Consider the following 26900-nt stretch of genomic DNA (forward strand, 5'->3'; position numbering starts at 1 on the left):
TATTTCATAGTCCTCCATGTGAGAGTTTTTTGTTATCAAAGATTGTTAATCGAGTTCTGTAAATACCTCGTAGCCAATTCTCCATCCTCCTTGTGAGCGTTTTTTTTGTTCTAATCCTTTTCAGAGATAATTGTGATAGTCCTCCGTCATTTAAGAGCGGAGTGTATTTTGATTTCTGTATAAGTGAATTTCTTGCGTTGGTTAATTTGATAGCCTTGTTACTTTTCCTCCTTCTGGAGCGACTTTTTGTTACCTAAGTTTTATAGCCTCGATTCCTCTTCTCAGAGCGCCCTGTGTTATTCTAAGTTTTAAGTTTCCGTTGTGTCTTGACCACAGTCTGGTCCAGAGAGTATTATCAAGAATAATTTCATAGCCATTGCTTTCACGCTTATCGAAGAGTTCATTGGTTTATTGTGTTAAATAAAGACTGTTACCGCTTAACTCTGCACCTGAGTCCTCATTCTAGTCCCGGCCTGACACAGACTCTCCTCAGAGCAGACTTTTTGATTTGTCATAGCAAAAAAAAAAAATGAATGATTACTCAGTGCCAAGTGTCTACGTAAAGCATTACACTGAGCTCACACATATAGTCATAGAGACACTGGCTAATGTCTCATTCATGTCATATCCTCTATAACGTAATTACGAGCAACCGAGGAGCAAAAACCATTCCCGTTAGCCTCTGACTTGTAATTCAGAGCTGGAGATATCAGGGATTTCTGACACCAACAATATCTGGTGAAAATAACCATACACGTGTCAAACTGCTGGCAGAATGGCAGCAAATGCACCACTGCTGGCAGTTACGTCTAAATAAAAGTAACTAATTTTACAGAAGCTATACACCGTTTGTTTGTCTCTGGAGTCACTTGGAATCAAAGTGATCTAAATACGTAACACAACAAAAGCAGCTAATTTAGGCTGTTTATCTGATGTGACTACAAGGTTAGCACTACAGCTGACAACCTTGGAATGCATGAACACTCCTTAGCCACAATTAGGGGTGCTTTTCCTGTTCTTGCCATTCTGCCGACATTATGTGAACGCAGCATAATTAGGGGACATGTCCCAAAAATGCACAAAATTAGAGAAGCGTGTGAAAAAATTCAACTTCTCTTTGCGTAGTTCAAAATCGGTGAACTTTTACATGACTTTTGGCTCAGCAGGTAATGGTCATGTGCCTGCATTTGCGTCATTGTGTGACCATACCCTAACACCTAAATGGAACTCTGCCTTTAATAATGTTATTAACCACACCTGTGCTTTTCTGTCATTGAACGCATCCTGCCATAAATCAAACAGAAAGTATAGACCAGCTTCTCTTACCTCTGTAGTGGAACAGACCATTCCCATCCACCAACACCACCTGTTGAGAGGGCACACCACACATACACATCTGATTTGAATTTCCCCATAGTACAAAACAAAGCTCTTGCTGCTTGAGCTGCTGCCCTACTGTTCACCATTTTTTTCACGCTAGCACTTTTCCAAGGTCTTCCAAAAACTTATGTACAGCAGACATATTGACATGTCAAAGCGGTAAAAGTGCAGCTACATTGAATAATATTAATCACGGCATCCTTTAACCTGTGATTTCAACCTGTGCTGTTCCTGAAACAAGTTAAAATGCCTTCTGTGAAACGCTTTTCTCCTTTGGTACAGTCGATGACCCCCGCTGCCAGCACTGTCGGACACAGTGTCAGACGCACAGTGTGAGAAGGCAGAGTCTTTATCCTGAGCTTCAAAAGCTAAAGTTAGTAAGAGACAAGATCCTCAAACTGATATTCTGACTCGTCCAGTTCCAGCACACTGGTGAGTTCTTGATGCCAAAGGTGACTCTACGGACATTTTTCAGCATTGAATCTTAAGTCGCTGGGAATAACTCACTTCAAAGGTTGCAGATAAAGGCAGCGGTGACTGCATCTGTCCTGGGCTAAATGTCAGTGGAAGTAAAACTGTGTGCATGTGTGCGTGTGTGTGATTGTGTATGCGGTGGGTGAAAGTACGTATGTGTGTGTTTCTGCACACCTGCGTGCATGCTGACACACAGACAGGGTGGGAGGAAGCGAGGGAGGTGTGTGGGCAGAGACGAAACAGAAGCGAGTAGAATTTTTTGGCAACTTCCTGAGAAAACAGCAAGGGAGGGGAACCAGAAGAGCTTTGTCACAGTAGCTGCAATGTATTCAGTGGGTTTTAATGTGCAAGAGCTGAGGCACGCTTTACACCATTTACACAATCCCAATAGTGTCAGTAAGGTGTTAAGGTTTGTTGGGTGCATCAGCGATCTATAACTCATTTTAAAAATCCAAAATTTCTGCTTACTTGTCTCTGCAGTTCATCCTGGATACTTAAAAAATAATGACCAAATCCCAGGCCTCATCTGTGCTTTGAGAAATGCTTAAGTTAGCATGCAACATTAGCATGCTCCCCGTATGGTTTACAGCATGTTAGCATGCTGGCTTTAGAATTATGATCAAAGCACAACTCTGAGGTTAATAAAGTACAAATACAGCGATTTAAGGTGAGCAAAGTCTGACAACAGAGCCTGACAAGCTGAGAGTGATGTTTTAGTGTGGCCACGAATCACCAGTTAATAACAAGGTTTTCCACGGTGGTGTCACACGTCATAATTCAACATTTTGGGGAATAAAACCTACGGTAAGTATAAAGACTGGAGGCAAGAGGAAACAGCTAACCTGAAGAAGAAAAAACTAGTAACGCTGACTGAAGAGTTTGCAACTTGTTTCTTTTTCGTGCTAAAAAGAAATTTATCTTAGGGGGCGTTACAGGATGTAACAGCTATGACGCAATTTGCCAGATACTGCTGGTAAGCACAAATCATTTCCAGCCAGGCCAGCTCCCCCTGCCTTGAGCCTTTATGCTAAGCTAGGCTAGCTATCTCCTCACTCTAGCTTTGAGCACACACACACACAGGAGTGGCACCATTCTTCTCATGTCTGGAAAGACAGTTAATACTTCCCAAAATGTTGAAAATGAACTAAACTACTCCTACCAATATGAACTAACCAAATTTGAATCCAAATGACAAAAATTAAGAAAGGGCTTAGCACACACCAAAACTCAAGAACATATAGAAGAATATTTCTTAAAGTGGAAGAGTGAGCAGTACCTTTCCTGGATTCTTTAACACATTCACTTGGGGAACAAATGACAGGAGTGATATAGAGGACCCAAAACATTTTCAATACCTCAAAATGTTATTACAATTATACCGAGTGCTCGTAGTCATTGGAGGTGCTCCTCTACATCACACCTGACACTTGATCATCGAGTACCTTGATGAAACACATGTGAAGTATCTTGTTTGCTCTTCCACTTCCAGGAAATATCCTGACTACAATTATGCATTATGAAGCCCTTAAACGGGTTGAAAACATCATTTTTTTTGACCCTGTTAGAGAGTGTGTGTGTAGAAGATGACCTGAGGCAGAAGTTGGGGCTGGTTCCTCTCCAGTCGCTGCAGAGCATCCAGGAGGAAGGGGGTTTCTCTGAAAGCCAGGAAGCCAGCGATGTACGGGGTCGTCAGGGTCACCATCTGACTGTCCTCATACAGCAGCTGGGGGGAGGGGAGGGGACAGAAATATACACTTTTTTTCTGGGCATCAAGGTGGCTGATTGGTAATGGACTCTCTGGTGATCAAAAAGCAGTACACTGATTCCCCACCTGCTCGGTCATTGCGATTCACACCTAATCACAGCTCGAGCAGCTCTGGGTTTGGATACATTCATCTGTGTCGGGGATCAGGTGCTGCACGCTTCAGGCAAACGCGTCTACCCCAGTGTATATGTAAGGGTGAGCCCACAGACACACACAAGCTGTGCAAGATAATCACTAACATGCCACATCTGGCAGGTTACCTGCTTAAAATCAATTTACACGGATTTTCATGGCTTTCTACTGTATATTTTTGGTTTCATGATGGTGCCTCCCTGTCTGCGCACTTACCGATTGCAGTGCACTCACAGAATCAGAATACTTTAATGATCCCTGAGGGGTCAGCTGGAGCTGCTCCCAGTAATAAATATAAATAATATAAATATAACAGTAATAAAAATACAACAGAAATATAATGTCTTAGAGAATGTACAAATATCTACAAATATGTACATTATAAAACAATATAAATCAACCATAAATATAACCAACAATATGAAATATGTAGAAGAAATGTCATTGTTTTTTGGAAATTCTGTCCTCAGTTAGAATTTGATTCTAAATGAGGACAGAATTTTCAAAAAAACAATACAATTTCTGTTTCAACATTTGATATGTTGTCTTTGTGCTATTTTCACTTAAATCTGGGGTTTGAGTGTTTTGCAAATCATCCCATTCTGTTTCTGTTTACATTTTACACAGTGTCCCAACTGTTTTGGAAACAGGGTTAATAATGCAGTATAAAAATATGCAGAATAAGTCGTATACATTGAGTTACTGCACAGCCCTGCTGAATCACTGCACATTGTTATAATTGTGGGTTAGTGCAGTAATGCTACTGACAGGGGTGAAACAGTAAATCCGGAGTGACTGACACTCTGAGGGAGGAGTTAAGGAGTTTGATGACTTCCTGCGGCGTTCTGTGGTGCATCTCAGGGGGGTGAGTGTCGCAGTGGATGAGCTCCTCTGCTTGTCCAGCAAGTCATGGAGGGAGTAGGAAACTGTCCAGAATGACACTAATCTTGGGCGGCATCCTCTTCTCTCTGTCGCTGCCTCCAGAGTCCAGCTCCACCCCGACAACATCACTGGCCTTGCCAATCAGTTTGTTGAGTCTGAGCCCTCGACCTGCTGCCCCAGCGCTCGCCGGCGAACAGGAGAGCACTGGCCACCACAGGCCCATAAAACATCCTCCGGCAGATGTCGAAGGACCAAGCATACTGTTTATAGCGGAAGTCAACTTTTGAACTATATTCAGAGGTGGGGCAAAGTCATTGTTTTGCAAGTCACAAGTAAGTCTCAAGTCTTCGCAATGAAGTCTTAAGTCAAATGCAACTTGTGTGTTTGTGTTTGTGGTTATGTGCTCTTCAATTACAATTTACTATGGCAATAAATTTGGTCCCCTTTCAGTTAGTATAGTTACGTGAATTAAGAAAAATTACAAATGCTTTCTAAAATGTGTATTAATTTCTCTCAAATAAACATCTATATAATAAACTAAACAAAAAAAAAAAAAAAAAAGGATGAGGAATGCCCTTGTCTGTTATTCCTGTGACAGGATTGCATGCTTTTATCATTCCTGAGCTGAGTGTTTTGCATGCTGCTGTCTGTTTTTGACCACGTTATAGATGTGCTCATCTCAGGTAACATCTGTTTGTCTGCCCTGCCAAACACACCGTCCTCTCCTGGTTGTGTAATGCAACTGACTGCTGTCAGATTGGTTCAAACTACCTGCACTATGTTGAAGCGTAAACAGATATGTTTTCTAAATATGAAATCCAATCTGTTGTAAAGTTCAGGCAAACGTCTCTACAACTGAGAGTCTCTGAACTGAGATTTTAGATAAACTCTAATTGGATTCAGTGATCAAATTTTCTTCATAAGCCGTGGTGCATTTCAAAATCTTTTTCGCTCGTGATGAGAGGATGTACCAAGGTCTTACATGCTGTAACACCAGGTGCAAACAGCTTTTATCAAGGTCGACAGCAGTGGCTACGAATAAGACAAGCAAAAGCTCTTGTTTGTGAATGGGGGCAAGCCTATGACACCTCGACACAAGGATGCCTTCTAGTCTGAGCAATCAGGAATGTCAATGTCATATTTTTGACAGCAGTGGCCCTCATCTCTCTTGGCTAAACAGTGGTGATAAAAAATTGCGGAGTGTTATGCAGCTAAGCATTACACTCAGTAAGAGTTGTCCATGTGTTGAGTGTGTTTTGAGCTGATCTTTGAGACCAGCTTATTTAAAAGCAACTGCAATAAAACTACAAAATCACTGTGTTTTTCTGCAAAACTCCACAGCAGTGGACACACTGTGCATCATGTTACCAGTATTACTTTGTGTCACAAATGGCCTCAGGTGGCAGTGTTGGAGTAAATTGAATGCAAGCAGGAAACATAATCCCATTATTGGACAGCATTTCTGAACATTTCATTAGCCTCGTTGGGTCCGTGTATCAACAACGTACAGTGACAAATGCCATTAATTATAATGGCTTATATAATGAGAAGGTGCCAGCAGCACGTGTAAATGCACAGATAAATGGCAGGAGCGAGGAATGCTTATGAAAGGCTCTACAAAAAAACGGTAATGAAATGAAAATTGGGACTGGCAAGGTCTTGTCTTAACAACAGCCGGTTTAACAAGACTCGACCTTGAGCTGGATTGTATATTAAAGCTCGGCTCTCCTGTGTATTAATGTTGCTTTCAGGCTTGGCAAGTCCACTTGAAGTGCTCAGGTTGACTTGATAAATGTATCTGGATTAGAATAGACATCCACCAGTTTTATGGTAAAGAATATCAACTTTCACCACACTTCTGAGAGGAGGCAGGGTTAAGTGATTAGAAGGCCATTTTACGATATGATAGCATTCAAAAGCCTGTTTGAGTTTGGATGGGTCTTTCTTGGCACAAGTTCATTCATAATTCCTTAACAATAGTGTAGAATACATTTACTATGCATTTGGCATTTTTTAAGCATCATTGATGTTGATTCTATGTTATTGAGCCTCCTGTTGTCCTCGTTCAATGACCTGAATACAACTTGAGACACAAAACATGGAAAAATGACTTCAAATGCCGGAAATCTGAGTTATATGGGTTACATGTTAAACATGAAGCTACAACAATATCAATATTTTTATATCAGCAAAAGATCAAATGACCAAGCATCACGTGAGCCTACAGAGAATTAGCTCTACAGAGCTTTTTAGCGACATGGAACAGCTTCTGCTCTGGTTCGGCCACCGTTCAGAGTAAATTAACCAAAAATACACTGATTTCATTACAAAGTTGCTTCTCAACTGATACCAAAAATATAGCAGGTATTCTTTGAACTGGGGAACGTTCAATCTGACAACAGTGTGCACCGTTACAGTTTTCAGGTTGACTGACATGTTTACTTGAAACAGTGTGAAGCTGTGTGCAACTGGATTTGCAGTACTTTTGCTCTTGTTTGGTGTCAGAGGTGTTTGCAATCGGCAGCATGACTGTATCAAACACGCAGGATGCTTGCATAACACAACAGGCTGTTCAATTCACCACCATTTGTTTAAATAAACATTTAGCTACGTTTTGTCGGGGATGAATGTGCACATAAGGAGCAAATTGTGACGACATCAGTGGGTCTCACTGTTCTGGGTGACCTTGTTTCCAGCAGCAGCAGGCAGCTATAAACCCACTGTGAACTACGAGCTCAGTTAAAAAAAAGCTCAAAGACAAAGTTAGCAGATACCTGGCAATCATAGTAAAGCAGCTAAAGAGCTACAGTGCATCTGGAAAATATTCACAGTGCTTCACTTTCTCCACATTTGGTAATGTTACAGCCTTATTCTTGGTATATTTTATTGTTTTAATATATTTTCATTGTCAGTATATTTTTATTTCTGGTATATTTTTATTGCATTTACACATATTTTTACTGCATGTTAGTTTATTTTATTCCATTATCTTTTTTTATTTTATTATCTTTCTTATCTTTTTTCTTATCTTGTTTCTAACACAGGGGTTGCAATGCAAATTTCGTTGACATGTCCATGCTCAATGACAATAAAGGCAATCTTGAATCTTGAATATTGAATCTTATTCCAAAATGGAATAAATTGATTTTTTCTCAAAAAAATCTACACACAACACCCCATTATGACAACGTGAAAAAGTGTTTTTGAGATTTTTGCAAATGTGTTAAAAATAAAAAACTGTCCACCTGTGGTAAATTCAGTTGATTGGCCATGATTTGGAAAGGCACACACCTGTCTATTTAAGTATGTCAGAGCACAAACCAAGCATGAAGTCAAAGGAATTGTCTATAGACCTTAGAGACAGGATTGTATCAAAGCACAAATCTGGGTAAGGGTACAGAAAACTTTCTGCTGCTTTGAAGGTCCCAATGCGCACAGTGGCCTCCATCATCCATAAATGGAAAAAGTTCAGAACCACCAGGACTCTTCCTAGAGCTGGCCGCCCGTCCAAACTGAGCGATCGGGGGAGAAGGGCCCTAAGTCAGGGAGGTGACCAAGAACCCAGTGGTCACTCTGTCAGAGCTACATTGTTCCTCTGTGGACAGAGGAGAACCTTCCAGAACGCCAACCATCTCTGCAGCAATCCACCAGTCAGGCCTGTGTGGTAGAGGGGCCAGATGGAAGCCACTCCTTCGTAAAAAGCACATGGCAGTCTGCCCAGAGTTTGCCAAAATGCACCCGAACGACTCTCAGACCACGAGAAACAAACATCTCTGGTCTGATGAGACAAAGATTGAACTCTTTGGCGTGAATGCCAGGTGTCATGTTTAGAGGAAAACAGGCACCACTCATCACCAGGCCAACACCATCCCTGCAGTGAAGCCTGGTGGTGGCAGCGTCATGCTGTGGGGATGTTTTTCAGCGGCAGGAACTGGGAGACTAGTCAGGATAGAGGGAAAGATGAATGCAGCAATGTACAGAGACATCCTGGATGAAAACCTGCTCCAGAGCTCTCTGGACCTCAGACTGGGGCGATGGTTCATCTTTCAGCAGGACAACAACACTAACCACACAGCCAAGATGTCAAAGAGTATCTTCAGGACAACTCTGTGAGTGTCCATGAGTGTCCCAGCCAGAGCCCAGGCTTGAATCTGATGTCTCTGGAGAGATCTGAAAATGGCTGAGCACCGACGCTTCCCATCCAACCTGATGGAGCTTGAGAGGTGCTGCAAAGAGGAAGATAGGTGTGCCAAGCTTGTGGCATCATATTCAAAAAGACTTGAGGCTGTAATTGCTGCCAAAGTGCATCAACAAAGTATTGAGCAAAGGCTGTGAGGACTGATGTACATGTGATTTCTTAGTTTTTTATTTGTAATAAATTTGCCAACTTTTCAAAAACACTTTTTTCATGTTGTCATAATTGGGAAAAAATGAATTTATTCCACCTTGGAATAAGGCTGTAACATAACAAAATGTGGAAAAAGTGAAGCGCTGTGAATACTTTCGAGATGCACTGTAAAAGGTGCATGAAAATTGGATTTATTCCCATCAGTCGGAAAGCAACACAACTTCAAATAAATGATGATTTTGCTCCAAGACAGCTGGATGTGTAAATAAGCAACTTTTTACAAACACGTATATCAGCTTTATGTAGTGATAACATGTTACTGTGTTATTGTGTTTAAAGCTTGTTCTGCTTTCCTCAGGTGGCCAAAAACAACACAATTAATGCAGGTTTAAATAAAGGTTAAATGTAAGCCATCATAAGCTGATGACTTTGAACATGTGACAAAAAATCTTAACCTTAAGCTTATCGAAAAGCTTTCAACCACGCAATCTCACAATCTTTCTCAGCAGGCAAGGTGTACTCAGTTGCCATGGAGACAGCTCCGTTTTCATCACATAAGTACAGACCTAAGACCTGGGTTCATACATAGTCCAGTGAGCTGTCTCACCAAAAGCTAGCTTTGAGTTAAGATATTTGTCTCAAATACAAAAAATTAGTTCCTTCACACACTTATCACCTCTGCATTGATTTTTTTTTTTTAAAAGGTCATCGTACAGTCACAAGCACCTTTTTCAAGACATATCAGTCACATAGTAGCACAGTACTTACATGTAGTCCACAGCTGAGTCACAGCTGTGACTCTTACCCAAAACCCTCTTGTTTGTTGGTGGGATTGTCAAGAGATTTGAGCCCTTTCAATCCCTCGTCACACCACTACCAGATGTAGTATGCACTTTTTCTTTTGCTTCTTTGCTGCTCTTTCTTTTTGGCTGAGTCTGTGTATGTTATACACCTATAAATAGATATACCTACCTGTATGTGTGTGTACTCTACAAAGCTATTTAGCATCATGCGTTTCTGTGACCATGCATTCAAAATAGTGCACACATACAAAAAATTACATATACACATATACATGCATATATATAAGCACTGTTTCACTGCTTCAGAACTGAACTTCAACCTTAAAAAAAAAATCTATGTAGAGGTGATAAGTGTGTGCAGGATTTGACTTCTTTCACTGGAATCAAATCTTTTGGGGGATTTGATTCCCTGCACCACAAAAGACACAAAGAGGTGGTGTGCGTGCTGCCTACTCATCTGTCTCCAGAGTCATGAACGAACTTTCATGCTCGATCTTGAACTCTTGCTGTGATCTTAATGTTTGCCTCTAGCAAAATGTCATGGCTGCGTGCAGGTCAAGTATACTAAGTATTTAGTTGTTTATACTGCAATATGAATATGTAATGCACATCTGGCCAATCCAGTTTAGCCAATAAGGACGTCTTCTATTTCCAGCTCTCATTTAAAAGAATGACATTATATGTGCACTTACTGTCATTTTCTATGCATCTAGTAAATCTGGTTCACATACTGTCTCACTATGAAAACAGAAAAAAAAGCAACTGACTATACAGAACCTGTAAATGTGCAATATGCCAGATTTCAATGTTGTGTGCCCTGCTGTGTGTCCTGTAAAAATTCAAGTAATGATGTTTACGTGAACCTCAAGTAACAACCTGAAAAGAAAACAGGAGGAAGGATGAAAACAGCTGCTCTCTGGCTCTTGATAGTTCTGCTGGACATTGATTTCTGAAAATATCAAACAGCAAGCGGAAATAGACACAGGACATCAAAAAAACAACAGTTTCAGGGGTCACCTATGCAAGAAATTAATGACATTATCAGCGTGTGATTGTACAACATTCAAAATCAGCGACTGGCTAAACCAAGCAGGGAGCCTTGGTGAAAGTAACTTGCTGAAGTGTGTTCACAGTCCTCACGCAGCCAGCTCTCAGGAGTCATACATACAAAACAAGTAAACTTAAAGTGATGATGCTGCAGCAGGAAACAACTTCCTGTGACCTTGCATACAACAACCCACATAAAGTAAGCAAGACTACTTTAAATGCAAATCAGACATTCTGATATGATTCCACATCATGATACTTTGGTATATTTTCATTATATGTGTTGAATATGTTCTGTGATTGTCCCTCTTGTCTCTGTTTTTTTCTGACAAATGCAGGCTTCTGTTACGTAAGTGGTCGACTTAGCAAATGCAGTCAATACTGCTGCTGTTCCCACCTGTCACCACTAGAGGTTGACAAAGCTCAAAAATTGCTACAGCTCACCTCCAGGTCGGGGTAGCTGAGCACCACGAGCTGGGCGCAGGCGTTGACATCGTCCCCTTTGATGAAGGAGAGGTCCACTCCTCCGACTCTCTCCAGGCCCGAGAAGTCAGGACTCCTCTGCCAGTCCTCAGTGTCCTCCTCCACCACCTGCTGTCTGAGCTGGGCCTGCTCACTGCATGGAGAACAGACTACTGAGTCTACAGTGCAATCACACATGTACAGTCTGTAATCCTAATGTAAACAAGAGGGGTCACCTCCACCAAAACCCTAAATTTTAGATGTGGGTTCTTTTGTATTTAAAAGAAACAACTAGTTTACATTCTACAATTACATATATTAAACAAGTGAAGTGTTTTAAGGGGGCCATAATATATCTTCACAAATAACAAATAACCTTTGTAATTTTGCTAAATACACGCACCTCATGTGTGTATTTAGCACAAAGTGTTTGTATTTAGTGTATTTGTACAGAGAGAAAACCAAGAGGTTTCCAATTTATTATCATAAATGTCAATGCACATTCATGCAGCACATTTATTTTCAAATTTAAACATCTGAGACACTGGAACCTGCAATGTTTTGGCATTTTTGCTCAAAAAATGACTGTGAGAATTAATTGACTGTGAAAAGCTGCAGATTAATTTTCTGTCAATCAACTAAAAGACCAGAAAGCAGCTTTTGGAGCTGCAACTAACAATTACTTTAGCAATTATTATTCAAATTATATCTTAATCAATACATTGATAGTTTTGTCTATCCAGTGTCTGAAAGGGGACAACCAACCATCAATCCAAAACCTAAAGATATGTAATCTATAATCATGTGAAACCAAAAAGCAGCAGAGCTGGATGTTCCTGCGGGTTCACTGTGAATTCAAAACAAATTTTCTATCCCCGGATTTGTGCAATTTCATCTGCACAGAAGTTCTGTTACTGTATTCTGAGACATGGGATTGTAGACTAGAATAAAAAAAGAATCCAAGTCATGACACCTTGTGGCCTCTACCTGAGCTTTGCATGCATGTCAGCACACATTATTACACACACACACACACACATCTGAGCTGGAGATGGCAGGCAGCAGAAGGACATAATATGGACTCATGGTGTCATCACTGGCCTTGCTGTTACTGACTCACAAATCAATGACTGCTGACGACTGGTGGCTCAGGTCCAGAGCTGCTGGCAGAGCTACAACAACAGACACACAGAAGAGTTTGCCAACATCTGTAGGCAGATTATAGAGCGCTATGTTCGCGTGTTTGGTTGTTGTTTGTTTGTTTACCAAGCTTCAGCTAGCTCATGGTAACGATTAGCTACAGTGTGGAGATACTGTAAGTTCCACTGGTATCAGCCCTGCTGTAGTTCTGTGGTGTAACTTACTGTTCGTGGTTCAGGGATATAAACGTAAGAAAAGCACTCTGACCTCTCCCACTGCTTCACCAACTCTTCTACAGGAGGAGCGGACATGTGTAGCAGCCTGCGAAAGGACTTATAATCACGATAATCAAGTGACAGAAGTAACGTGGACACGGACGCTACTGTTGTGCCCGTTTAGCTTCCGTATGCTGACGTCACTGTAAGGGCGGAGCCTGCGTGTGGTGTAATGCGGGTTAATCCTGCCATCTAGTGGGTAATAGGGCAAATTACTTTGATAGGAAGCGACACTGCAGCTCGAAGCAACTCACTGGATGCATTACATACTACTCGCACACACCTCAAAGAGCTTCTGTCACTCAGTAGATCTGGACATCTTAGATAAGACTTTATCAATCTCAGAATGGAGAAATTTACTCCTACAGAAACTCCTGAGAACACACAAGGGGGGGACTCCATCAGATAATCAGATAACAGTATCTCTTCACAACTGTGATCTCCCAATGTTTGACACCCAAAATTCTTGTTCTTTTTAATCCTTCGCTATCCTTTGATCTACACCTTAAAAAGTCAACAGCTTTGCTTTTCTGCCCGCACAGTAACACTGACATGGCCTCACCCACAGCAGAACAGACAGCGTCTCAGAGAAGAATTCAGACTGAAAGGAGCTATTTGAGGACACTCAGGTCAGTGGGGACAGATCATCTTTTGTGATCATTATTGAGGTCAGCGATGCAGCAAACACGAAACCCATTTTTATGATTCTCATTAATTAACAAGTCATTAAAAAGCGAATGCAGCCAGTGGCACAGAAACATGTAGGGACACTGGGAATAGGTGTTTTCCAAATTCATCTCAGTTAACTGAAAGTTAAGTCCAATACATAATGTTTAAGTTTTGGATATTAACATGTATTTTACTTCATCACAGAGCCACAAAAAGACACATGGAAACTCAAATGAATGTGACAGAAGTGCATGAATGTTCTCATAATTCAAGTTTATTGTTTCCAAAAAATGTAAAGGCGCCATATTCTCATTAATTCAAACATGTACTTTTTACATAATTCCTCACATCAAGTAAAGAGAAGATATGCAACGATGTCAGAAAAGGAAGCAGAGAGACAGACAAATATGTTGAACAGACAAACAGTTATAGCCCTCATTTGTCAATGAGATCTTGATGAAAAGTGTACACACTGTCAAAGCTACAGTCAGAGGGGCGGGGGGCAGCAGACCATAGAAGTGTTCTGGTGTTTGTAACACTAAATTTAAGCAGAAATTAAACAAAAATATCTGATCTGAGTACACTCTTTATACCTATGGCTTCAACCAAGGTCCACTCTGCTTTCTAAGATATACACAATGAAAAGTGTTTGAAAGCAAAACAGCAAACCTGGAGTGTACAAGTGACGAAGAGTAGACAAAGAGAGACAAAAGGAAGCATTAGAGAAGTTAGGTCTGGAACTGTTGTTACCTGTTTCACCATCAGTCGAACCACTGAAGAAACGCGGGAATAACCAGGAGGAGGAAAGTTAGTCGTGTGGTTCTAGACATGCTTCAGATAGTGAGAAGAGGCTGAGAAGAGAAACACACCTGGCCTGAGGGGCTGAGGGAGTGTTTAAACATATCTTACAGGCATATCTTTTATCCAACTGTTCACTCTTTTACACCATCATGCACACTTAACAGCCCACGATCTGAGGAGGTCCTTCTTCTCAGTAAAGCAGTTCATGTTATTGCAGTTAATGACATACAGTTACCACAAGTTAACCCTTGACCTTTCATTAATATTTAAAAACAAGCAGTTCATGTATCAAAAAGGAGCTGCAGAGTGAGTATTTCCAGGAGTCCAATTCCCATACAAGGAGAAAGCCTCTGCCTTAAGTTTTGTTTTTTTCTGTATGCTGTCAGCCGCACTCAGTAACCATGGGAACAACATGCGATGACTCTTGGCAATGGCAACCATTTCTGCCCTCTACAGGGAGTCATCAACGCTTATTAACCAAATAAACTGTATCAAAGAATTGTTGCATGGATGCGTTGCGTTTAGAAATGTCCACTCAATTCACAATCGTTCATCTATTACAGTGGTGACCTTGAAAAAAAGCAGGTACGTTTCTAAGTGGTGCTTACAAAGGCTAAAATGGTATTTATTGACACATGACTCTTCAAATGGCTATATCTTAATTGCTTAAATAACAGATCTGTAAACCCAACCACCACATGAGCATGCAGTAACACACCACACTGCTTCACCCCATCAAGTACTCATCTCCAAAAAACAGGAACACACAACCAACACTAGTACAGGTACAGTATCAATGTGTTGTCTACTGGTGCACCTTCAAATGATAATCACAAAGTAACATTCACCCCTAATGCACACTGAAACCTACACCACTCTGAAAAATTAGTAGAGAATGATGGCAGTTCTGCCCAATTACACCACAACCCTCCAAATTCAGGCATTTCATTGGCTGGCGAGCACTAGCCAATCAGTAGCACATTCACAAAATCAGTGACAAGGCATTTCCTTTACGTCTTGATTTTGACTCTACTTCCTCAAATTGTGCAGACGCTGGGTAGAAAGCAAACCAACTGTGGTCATTCGAAGGAAAATAGAACGTGTCCAGGAGAAAATCTGGTAAGTTATTTGTGTTTCTCTCCTAACAGAATGGTAACCGAGACAGGAAGTGATGATGTCCGTGCCACAGAATGTAGCTGTTTACTGGCTCAGTTTGCTTGTCCGTCTGCCTGTACACAACTTACAACAAAAAATAATCTGCAATCAGCACCCATGATCCTCCACGTACATCTTCATGATAAATAGAAAGATTTCACACAGTTGAAAGTCAAACTCGTGTTATTGCTTCTAGCGGATTACTTCGCCAAGAGTCAGACCCGGGTCAAATATTCAAAAGCTTTTCAAGGTGTGATAAAGCCCTCGTGAGACAGACGGGTGGCGTTGGCCACATTAGATAACAAAATGAATGACAGAAAGCTCACACAGTCAGGGGGGAACATCTGATTGTTACTTTCCCGCCAGCTGGCAGCTTTGCTGACACCATCTGCATCGTCATGATTCAGTAAACTCCACCCAAATCTGTAGCTCCATGCAGTTTGAAAAACACAACATTTGCAGGTGATATTCGACCCAGGTCTAGTAAAGAGTTTACCCCGCCCACACACACCTGACCTATAAACAATTCACCAGATTGAACAAACCCCTCTGGTAATATGGCAAACTCTGTAAATTTTTGCATGTCATCAAACATGTATTTGTATGTGTGGTGGCGTTTGTATGTAACAGCACATCCAGTTTTTCAGCCAACACACAAGAATGAGGTATGTGTCATCTCAGTACTGTATGTGTGGGTGTAAATGTAAATGCATATATGTAACAGCGCCTCCAGTGTGTTCATCTGGCCCCGTAGCTCCCAGGATGAGAATATTGCTTCTTTCAGTTTCCAGTGCCACAAAGGCGCCGCAATTCATCTCCCGACCTTTAACCTTTCCCCCCGGCATGAGACACGACACAAACACACATTCTGCTAATGTTCTGATTCGAACTGCTGCCCAGCACAGATGCCAGGCACGAAAAATATATGACCTTTGTGCAAAAATCAGCCCTTTAAATTGTACACAGTCTCTGTTTTTTTTTTTCTTTTTGCCTCAGATTTTTTTGTAATTATTTGTCTGCTGTTTGTGCAAGCATGCATCAGTTCCACAGAGACCGGCTGTGCAAAAGTCCAAAGACGACGAGGAAGGGCGGGAGGAGAGTTGGCTTCGGTGTGGATGGTAAGGGCAGTGTGGGGGACAGGGGGATTGAAGTCCTCAGCTTCCAGTTTCTACCTGGAGATCATCGAGCTGGACTGCGACTGGCTGGAGGAGGTGGTGGCGGCACTGAGCTGAGAGAAGCCGCTGTGGCTCGACTCCAGGCTGGTCATCGAACCCCTGAGGTGAGAGACAGAGATCCAGAGAACGTGTGAGCCGACACGAATTCCACATTCTGCAGCCAAATTCACATGTATGCAACACCAGAGCAACCGCAGTCTGCCAATCACTAACTGAATGCATTCTGTGTGCACAACTCGTGCTCATGATGCACAACCATGCAGCCAGATCAAACCCACAGGAGGGAGACTGAGGCACTCTGTGAGACACACAAGGCTCAGGCTCTGCCATAGGCTGCAACAAACAACAGTGCATTAGGTAGAAAAGGGCTGAATGTGAGAAGACATCAAAATGACAAATTCTTCGCTTGTATTTTCACACATACTATGGGTGAAAGGGGTTCTGGGTGTTTTGTTGAAGGCAGAAGAAGATCTACTCAGTTTCATATGCAAAACCAAAAAAGCCTTTTCTGTTATGGCTTCCTTGTATCTTTGAAGGCTTAACTGCCTATGGCAAAGCATGAAGCATTTTGTTGTTTTTTGTGTTTTTTGGTGCATTAATTTCACACAGCAAAACTACCTGGACATGTTTTATCAATGTAGTATGTAGTCTGCTTGGTGTTTGGATGTTGTTAGTAAGGCCATGTCTATAACATATCATATATAGCTACATAATGCATGATAACACATGAATTTTCATCTTTTCCATTAAGCATTAAAAAGACATTAATGCAATCGGAATACTTCAGCAGGTATTCCTTACAGTAACTTTCCTTTTTTCGTTAAAGGTTATGAAGTGTTACCTGAGGGCAATATGAGACTACACTCATTCATTACATTTAGAGAAAGCACCATGACGGTCTTCCGACTTTATCTTCAAAGCAAAATGGCAGGGCTCGAATTTGGCATAACAGAGCGGGCAAATGGGAAAAATTACTGTGGCACACTGAATGACTGACTTCTGACACTCTTATTAACAAAGCCCAGTGTACAGAACATTCAGCTAGCAGCTTCTCCGTCTTAGCCAGCACTGATCATCACTTCCATTGGCTATAATGAAAAACAGCAGGTCATTGTCACTGTCCTATTGCATTATGAATGCTTGGCACGCGTTCATATGTTGCTGTGTAGGTACATTACAGATATGGGTTACCTAATCCATACTCTTAGTTCAGGTTAGTGTTTCAGATATTTAGAAATCTCAACCTCTACCGGACGTGTCAACCTGCAGCAAACATCCTGTTAAATGCTGCTAGAATGAGTTAGATGGTGAAGTCTGCTGAAATGAAACAGCAGGTGTGTACTAAAAGCAAAGTGAGATTCAGCATGTTGTTAGTTCAGATGGGTGAGTGCAGAAAGTACAAATGCCAGGAAATGTCTGTGTAAGTAGGTGTACAGGTGCACGTGTTGGTGTAAGTTGTGTCTGTGCACACTTGGGTATACAGCAGTTTAGCGCTAGTGGGCAGAACTTAACCCAGTCTGGGATTCCTGATATTAGTCATGCAGGCAGTGACTGAAGCCAGCAAGTGGATGGTTAGACTGTAGTCCCAGGGCAAGGATTCTTTGTTCGGTGTGAACAAAGCAACAACATCCTGTTAGCCAATGCTAACACAAGCCATAAGCAAGAACAGATGCAAACAAGCATCTCTTTGCTGCATCAAAAGCGTGACTGCCATGAGGGGGCCGTTCAAATTAGCAGCAATGACGATGAGCTCGTGCTAAAGGAAAAGGGACAAACACTGAGCCACTTACAAACTCTGCACATCACAGCAAGCCGTTCTTCACAGGAAGAAGACAGAGGAGGAGGAGGAGGAGGAGGAGGGGGTTGTGAGCGATAGAACAGGAGCGGATTGGACAGAAAAAGCTGGATTAAAGGAGTTTCCGAGGGAGGGAAGCATCCTCATTTCAAACTCTGTGTCTAGAAAACTCATGATGCTCTTAAGGCTTTTCACAGTTTCATTTAAGCAAAATTACAGACTGAATTCACTCAAATATCAAATGTCATACGTGGCACTATGTGGTGGGTTGTAGAGGGGAAAAACTGAAAGAAGGCAGGAGTGAAAAATGAGCAGTCATACAGGAATTATGTTTGAAATTAAAACAATGACAACATCATGGTATAACACCTTAACACACCAAAATATGGGCACATACATAAATACACTTTACATACACAGCATGTATGTCTGTGTTTTACTCACACACAGACACTCAGAGTTACTAACCTGAAGTCCTCAGAGCCCAACACCTCAGTGTAGTACATGACTTTACACTTGTGTGAGGAAACCTGCAGGGTGGCCAGCACGTCATCCACTCGAGGCAGGTTGGTGGCCGAGCAGGCTGGCATGTTGTGGAACTTCCACTGCAGGATGTAGAAACCGGGCCATCGCGTAATGTGGGAGCCCTGAGGAGGAGACAGAATGACAGTGCAGACAATGTCAAAAACTGACAAGCAAAAACAACACAAAAAATCCATTTAGAAAAAAAAAAATTGTTTAAAATTCACAATCCTGAAACCTAACCTGCACGCTCTCGCCCTCCTTGCAGGTGAGCGGGGACTCCACCATGCTGTAATCCTGCCCCAAAGTCCAGGACTTGTCGATAAGTTGGACGTTGTTGCCTCCTGGGGACGTGATGCCATGGGCTCCCAGGGGATCTTTACGCGGAGGCTGGGGAGCCCGCTTGGAGTGGTAGATGTTGAAAACCACGTCGCCTTTGCACATGTCAAAGTCCCAGGTGATGACTGAGGAGGCGTCAATGATCTCAATCAGAAGCTGGTTGGTGGAGAGAGAAGGGAGGGAAGGCAGATATGAGAAGACTGGCCAGAAATATAAAAAAAGAGATGTTTAAGGAGAGAGTCCCAAGTAAGGATTAACATTGTTTCTCTCTCCTTAGCTTTTAATTTCTTCTATTTTCTTTAGACACATCCTTTCTTGCTCAAAAGAATATTGAAGGAGCGCTATGGCTGTGGGCCTCACACTCTTCATTTCCGTTATTCATAACAAAACTCATACTGCAGCATTCACTTTATGTGGATCTATATTTAAGCACCAGCTAAATGTGGCAAAATAAAAGACACGATCAGTGACAAATAGCAGTGACAGAAAAATGAGCATCTGTTTGTGAGGTTATGAGCTCATTAACATGAAATCAAAATCATTTCCAGAGGGGTGATTATGTATGACGATGCAGCTTTGCCTTTGGAATAAATTATGCAACATGACTAACTGTATGTCACTGCAAACAGATTATGTTTCAAAGCCACATCACATTTGTTCCACTTCTGAATTAAAACACACATGAACAAGTCACTGACCACATACAACCACCAGATGGCAGAACATTCAACAAAACCTCCATCAGAGACATCATGCAGCTCTCTGTTGTCCTGCCCTACATACTCATTTAAAACGTCACCACAGGCTTTCCTTCGTTTCCTCTCACTCCGGTACTCTATGTTAAGCCTCACCTCGTGTGGAGCTCCCTTGAAGACGCTGGCGCTTTGGTATATGGTCTCTGTCCACAGGCGGACATCTTCGTTCTCCATCTCCTCAGCCGTGCGGTACATTGACTTCGGGACCAGGCCACCTTCTGGTACCTCACACTGCAGAGGAAACGCATGCATGTAAACGCACGCACGCACAAAACTGGGTCAGTAAAGGAGATCTCAATGTGGGTGCTCTCATGTCCCAGAAAGTTCAAATTCAGAATTAAATCATATTCTCAAATGATAACCCAAGAGTTTCTTCATCTTCATCAGACACTCACCATACACTCTCCCCCCAGGAAGTCAGGGATGATTTCCTTGTCTATGTAGTCCACCAGCCCTCCAGGACCCTGGTAGTCATTGCCTGCATAGATGAGGAACTTCTTGCGGGTGTTTTCATCGATGAATGGACTCACCTAGGGACAGAGGCAGAGGTGGATATGGGTTATGGACAAACCAAATTAGTTGTATCCAACTTATCCCATGGCAAAAACATATGAATTTATAGCAATGATAAGAGTGCATTTGGTGTGGTTGTGCACTGAGATACCAGTATCCAGTATTCAGGTTAGAAAATGAGGGTGGACCGCACACCAGAAACACCCTCCAAATCCATATAAATCGGTACTATGAGAAGTATCCCCCTGCTGATTCTCACCAGTGTCCAGAGGACTGGAAAAACTCTGGGAGCTCTCAAGATAAGCAGCCGTCCCAGAGTCTCTGGGTAGTTGGCCTCCACCACCTCGATGATCCTCAGCAGCGCCTTGACTCCTGGTCGCCACAGGTGACGCATGTTCAGCCCCTCCAGATCTACCAGACATGTCCAACAGCTACAAAAGAGGTAGAGCGAGGATTAGAGAGTGGATAAATGCACGGCAGAGACACACGCGTAAATGGGCCACAGCGTCTTTTCAACCACTTAGCACCTGTCACACTGAAGTGAAGCTTAACTGGTGAAGGCAATGCTTGCTAATTCTTGACCTCCTCCTCCACATCCTCCCTTTCTCTCTATCTGTTCTGGCCGAGGGCTGTGACGTGAATGCCACTCATAGTTCACATGCCTTCCTGTGTGGCTGTTGTCCCAGCCACCTCTTCCTGTTTGAGAAGGCTGACAGATGACAGATACCATCTCTGTTCCCTCCCTCTCACTCTCTCCATCTGAAGCAGTGCACTCAGGGAAGAGCCTCATGCATTCTTTCCATTTCTCCTCCGCTCTCACTCATGCTGTGTCTCTGTGTGTGCACCTGCGTTCAGGCTACAACTGCTGAACTTAATCCAACGGGCTTGCATGCTGCCTCATAGTCAAAAAAAAGAGAGAAATGCAGCTTGTTTAAAGCATTTTTCACCTTTTCCTATGTATGTATTGATCTACGACCACATTTAAATCTTTTACTGTACTTTTATCGAGAAATTAGTACCGACCTAGGGCTGCAAATAATGATTATTTTCATTATCAATTGTCATATAGATTTTTTTTTTTTTGGTTAATTATTGTTAAGTGTGAAGACATCAGGATGCTGAACTCCATCATCTTACCGCTATATATTCTCAGGCTTGCCTAACATACTGTCCTCCTTCTGTGAAGTACATTTGCTTATCTTTACTCTTATTCTAATCAGTATTCTTTACTGCATTCTAACCTTTGTAGCACAGCCTCAAAAGTATGCCACCCTACATTTCACTGCACATCCTGTATCAGCATGTGGCAGAAAAAAAACTCTTTGAATCCTGAATTTTGTTCAGTTAATAAATATGCCGCATTTTTGCCTTATAAATGACTGAACTAAATTGATGATTTATCTTTCTCACTTATGAAGGGTTACCTGATGGGTCGACCAAACACCTTGGTGTTCTCCTCACAGCGTCTCAGACCCTCCTCATTAATAGACAGCACCTAGAATGACACAACATGAACTCAGTGGTCTATAGTGATCTTATTATGATTTCAAGCATTTTGCACTTGCACTGCTAAACTGAGCACATTACATTGCGTGCAACAGTATAAACAAGCAGACTATTTATATATGTACTGTGCTGCATACTTCCTGGTGTCAATACACTTGTCAGGACGTGCCAGTGTACATTAATTCCCTAACCTGTAATCCAACCAGCAACAGCCTGACCTATAAACTTATCAACCTACAGTGATACACGCCAGTGTGTTGCGACTTGTGTTACATACATGTCTGAGCAGAGACTCCTCTCCGAGGGCACGGACAAGTCCTTTGGTGTCCATCTGGCCCAACCTCAGGATGTACAAAGGACGGCCATCTAGAGGCATAAAACAAATATTTACATGGTCTGTCAAACTGTTTACATTCTGCAAGGCTTCATGTTACATCAAGTGGTTTGCATAGTTTGACTGTTTGTTCTTCTGTTGTGTAAGACCATAAGTGACTGTGTACACTGAGAAATGCTTTCATGTTTCATGTTGATCCCATACAAATGAAAAGATTGAAATGAGAAGATAAACTGTTCACTGATGTGGGAGCATACAAGTCATTTAAATTTGATTTATACTGTCAACAGTCACCCTCTGTTCTCAACAAGGAATCCACAGCATGCACCAAAATGAAGAATGTGATTGTGTGCGAGTGTGTGTAAGCTATTTGAGTAACCAAGTAGTGTCAACAAATTGGCCTCATGTTTAATTCACTTGCAGGGCTGAAGGCTATGGGCTGCTAAGAATGACTTAAGTTCATGTGGTGTGTGTGTAACTTGAGTCTGTAAGAAACTAGGCAACTGAAATCTTCCTCTAGTTAACAGTGTAGGTACAGCCCGCTCTGACATGGCCTACATAAGCCATGAGTGGATGTTAACTTGCATAAGTAACACGTGACTTCAAATAGTTTAAATGCTCAACTGTCTGTGAGTATGGTGATAGATGTGCGTATTTTTTGTTGTTTTCCTGAAATGGAATGCACACACTGGTTCCCTCTGTCAGGGCCTACCTCTGTCATGGTGGTGCCAGCCCCCAGTGTAGTAGTCCTGGAGGACCTGTGGTGAGCTCCAGGTCTCCAGCAGGTAGTCCACCTGGTGCTGCTTCCTCCAGGTCAGCGACTGGCACAGGATCTCCCGCGCCTTGTCCATGTTGAAGTCCCTTGCACGCAAGAAACGCAGTATGTGCTCGTCCTTTGGGATCTGGATCGTAAGGGGAGAGCATTTAGATGTACGGGGTCAATTAGCCTTCTAAGGAAGTGAAAAGTAGCTGGTAGCTGTCAGACTAAAATCTATTATGACCTGACCTCTGCAGATGTCCCTGATAATGGTTAAATCTGAAGGTGGACAATTGTACCATTTTGATACCAAAATTACCTCATATATGCAAGCTTTCTAAATGCAGGTAGCCCATCTTAAAGTAGGTAATTGACTCATTTCCCATTGCCAGTAGACAAGTTTGTCTTCCTGTTTTGTTTTGTTTTTTTCTGGTGTGTCACGCTCAATGTCACAAATGTACCAGAAAAAAGAACAGTAGGAAGCAGCATTGAGGCCGGTGACAATTTTAATGCAATTCATAGATTCACGCTGGAAAAGGGAAAATATGTGTGTCATGTTTCCATTACTGCCAATCGTAGCTGGAGCTGATAAATACCGGTGACTACAGCAGAGCCATTTGACCCGGGAATGAATGCCAATTGTACCCTTTCTCATTGAAGACAAAAGCCAGACGTTAGTGGGAATTGGTTGGTGTTTTTTGTACAGTCTGAAAGGAGTCTTACAAAAATCTCTTGATTCAACATACCTAAAAATTGCTATTCTATTTTGCTCTATTATTAAAAAACCTACAAACAGAACAATACCTTTCCCTTGTGCGTCTCCTGCAGCCATTTACGAAGTCTGATTAGACAGCTCTCTTGCAGGGGGGTCAGGTCGCCTAGGTAACGTTTGATATAGTCGGCATCCAACTTGTCTGTAGCAAAAAAAAAAAAACAGAACTCCTTCAATTAACATAATGCAGTTGAACACAAGATAAATGAACTTTAACTTTGCATGAACATGTGGTTTACACCTTGAATGACACCAATAATTGTGTTGTGCATGGCGCATGGTGTGTGTGTGTGTATGGGAGTGGGACAGGTTGTGTGAATGTCATTGTCTCACTTGGTGATTGGCAGGTAAACAATAAGTTGACCTACATATGGGAGTCAAAGGTGATCCACGGATAAAAATTAGGTCAGGGGAAGCCACAAAGTTTTTCAACCGTGCGTGTGTGTGTGGGTCGGTCTGTATGTGCGGCAGAATTAATTTGTATGTTTTTTGTTTGTTTTTTTTTTTTTGTACGAGCTCGTCTTTTAAATAGGTGCACCCGATCTTTTGTGGGTGTTTTTAATCTTTGAAAAAGTTAATAAAGGTTTGAACGGCACATCATGGCAGACCTTGTTTTTGGATACACCACGTGTTGGAAATGACTTCTGATTCCCACCAGTGGTCTTTTTTGTGGTTAGATGGCCACTACACTATAATACTGTATGTTGTCATTTCTGTGTCAATTCAAGATCAAAATCAGTTTAAGCACCTTTTGTAGAACTATTTTCCATTCTGCTTTCAAATGTACATTCCTTTCACAAGTAAACAAAGAGGCCTTTTCATTGTTTTTGCTGTAAAACGCACCCTGTATTCTGCTGTAATGATAACAGTGCTACTTCAGTATGGGTACAAAGATTTTCACACATGCAAACCATTCTGGCTTTCATGTTTCAATCATATGTAGGAACACACCTTCAGGTGTACCAGCCAGGATCTCTGTTAGGCTGTCTGCCTGAAGTGTGCTGCTGTCCTGCTTGGTGTCCTGAGAGGTGCTGTCCTTAGCATCGGTGGGCTGTGGGATAGAAACGTCGGGTGTGACTGCGAGCTTGGGAAGGACCGGTGGGCTGGTGGAGAGGGTGGTTGGCCTGGGGAGAGGCAGGGGAAGGGAGGAGGGAGTCCAGCGCGGCACATGGGTGATCCCTTCATCTTCTAGCTCCTTCAGGTAGAACTCTATGATTTCTTTTCCCTGTGAGGAGTCACAATTATGGCAAAAAAGCAGAGGAGAGTGTGAATTCAAGGAAATGAGATTTAAGACAAGGATATGGAATACAGACCAACAAGACTCACAATACTATATCTGCATAGAGCATGCACTTTGTTTAAACCAAGAAAGGCTAAGGCTCTGCATATTCAATCAGTATTTCCAACTCAAGTGTTGGCTAATGGAAGCAGAGGGAAAAAATAAAAGGGATGCATTCAACATTGCCCACATCCGTCCCATCCGAAAGCAGATGACTCACTACATCCACAGGAGAAGACCCATGTCCACTCAAAGAGATTATACAAGCTCACTTATGCAATTACAGTATGAGACAGACTGACTGACTCATGCTCCAGAAACCTTGTAACACCACTTCATAGAATATACTGTCAGTTCTGCATAATCCATATAGCAACCATTATGCAACTATATATCAATTGTAAACTTATGTTTCTGTGAATGCACAGAAAATGCAAAGGAAACAAGTACACGAGCACACCTTTTTGATACTGCTGGCATATTGTTTCATAGCAATCTTTTCCACGGTGCTCTCAAAGCCAAAGAAGGACTTGATGTCCAGGCTGGCCGTCTGCTCAAAACACGTCCAGTCCTCATTTTCCGGGTGAACCTGTACCAACATACACAAACACACACTGTACATCATTCTGTATACACAGGCAGAAAACAAGATGACCAGGTTACTATGGTAACCACACACCCAGCTTCACTTGATGGTGACGCACACAGAGAGCAATCTTCACACTGTGCACTGTGTGTGGGAGTGTGTGTGTCAGTCTGTCCATATAAAATTAGCTGGCCCTTTACACATGAACAGTTTGGAGCTAAAACAGACAGCACGCAAACATACAAGGACACACATGTTTCTGGTGTGTGGTAAAAAGCTTGTGAGATGTGATGTTAAATAAACAGAGTCTATTTAAGACAAATCTGAAGAAAATCATTAGGTTTAGCTGGACAGTATCAGTAATATAAAGGACAAGTGTTTTCCATCTATCTTTGATGTGATTATAGTCCTGCTATGGCAACTCTACGAGGGAAGTGCTTGAAAGAAAAAAAGACAAATCTAAAAGATTTTTTTTATTTTGGTTTATTCTGTGTATATTTTATAGACATGTCCCGAGCCAATAATAAGGATCTGCATCAGGGCCGATCTAGGCATGTTTTAATGGATCAGCATTGTCTAAATCAAAATCCAATCCTTCCTTCACTCTGCTCTGTTGTTGTCCACCTCAGCCTGCTAATGCTGTAGCACTGCTCTCCTCAATGACAGCCAGGCTCAACACTAGGAGTATTTCACTATATGCAGTGTGTGAATATGAAAACGGGGAAAATGATTTGGTTGTACCAGTGACTGACTCTGTTCTGGCAACAGGGTTCACTGAGTTCTGACGGTGACAAACCTGTTATCCTTGCTCTCTTAACAGCAAAGAGCAATCCACAAAGCGTTCAGGTAGCAGCTCGTCATGTTAGTTTGTACTTAACATAAGGTGTGTCAGTTTTAGTAGGTTAAACCTTATTTCATTATGAACGATACATTTTCACCAACATTTAGGGTAACGTAAGTATTTGATCAGACATAGTATCAGCAGATACCCAACATAAAATGTCTCAGCATGGGATCAAGGCCGATAAACTTGAAACGAAATTTTAACCAATTATTTAAATCCATTTTGATTTAGGCTCCAGCATCATTAAATCAGAGAGAAGTCAAGAGGTTAATGCTTTCTGAAGGCACTGTGCTGGTAGCTTCACTACCCTTGGCTAGCAAAATATTTCAGCTTTAGCCAGGTCCATTGGCTCCGTATAATTGAGCTGTCCGTCCTGGTTACTGTTAGCAC

The 26900-nt window shown here is 42.0% G+C and overlaps 2 protein-coding genes across 5 annotated transcripts in view; both read right to left on the bottom strand.

The window, feature by feature from the left end:
* LOC121604480 (endonuclease V-like) overlaps positions 1 to 12827 on the bottom strand; it is a 60506-nt gene extending 47679 nt beyond the window's left edge. For 3 of the 4 annotated variants that reach the window (XM_041933999.1, XM_041934000.1, XM_041934002.1), the window contains exons 1-5: positions 12701 to 12827; positions 11276 to 11447; positions 3443 to 3577; positions 2029 to 2124; positions 1327 to 1366 (exon numbers count right to left, since the gene is read on the bottom strand). In XM_041933999.1, coding sequence (XP_041789933.1) covers positions 1327 to 1366; positions 2029 to 2124; positions 3443 to 3577; positions 11276 to 11447; positions 12701 to 12744 — 487 coding nt within the window. In that variant the 5' untranslated portion in view covers positions 12745 to 12827. The remainder of the gene's footprint in view (positions 1 to 1326; positions 1367 to 2028; positions 2125 to 3442; positions 3578 to 11275; positions 11448 to 12700) is intronic. The other variant, XM_041934001.1, reaches the window with a different exon arrangement.
* An 806-nt stretch (positions 12828 to 13633) lies between these two features.
* Positions 13634 to 26900, bottom strand: part of si:dkey-237i9.1 (SEC14-like protein 1) — a 31773-nt gene continuing 18506 nt past the window's right edge. The window contains exons 5-16 of the mRNA XM_041933012.1: positions 25541 to 25669; positions 24753 to 25026; positions 23834 to 23943; positions 22985 to 23174; positions 22216 to 22304; positions 21857 to 21927; positions 20692 to 20863; positions 20315 to 20449; positions 20016 to 20150; positions 19069 to 19320; positions 18772 to 18950; positions 13634 to 16607 (exon numbers count right to left, since the gene is read on the bottom strand). Coding sequence (XP_041788946.1) covers positions 16502 to 16607; positions 18772 to 18950; positions 19069 to 19320; positions 20016 to 20150; positions 20315 to 20449; positions 20692 to 20863; positions 21857 to 21927; positions 22216 to 22304; positions 22985 to 23174; positions 23834 to 23943; positions 24753 to 25026; positions 25541 to 25669 — 1842 coding nt within the window. The 3' untranslated portion in view covers positions 13634 to 16501. The remainder of the gene's footprint in view (positions 16608 to 18771; positions 18951 to 19068; positions 19321 to 20015; positions 20151 to 20314; positions 20450 to 20691; positions 20864 to 21856; positions 21928 to 22215; positions 22305 to 22984; positions 23175 to 23833; positions 23944 to 24752; positions 25027 to 25540; positions 25670 to 26900) is intronic.

The sequence above is a fragment of the Chelmon rostratus genome, chromosome 3 (genome assembly GCF_017976325.1).
Source record: "Chelmon rostratus isolate fCheRos1 chromosome 3, fCheRos1.pri, whole genome shotgun sequence".
Taxonomy (NCBI): Eukaryota; Metazoa; Chordata; class Actinopteri; order Chaetodontiformes; family Chaetodontidae; genus Chelmon; species Chelmon rostratus.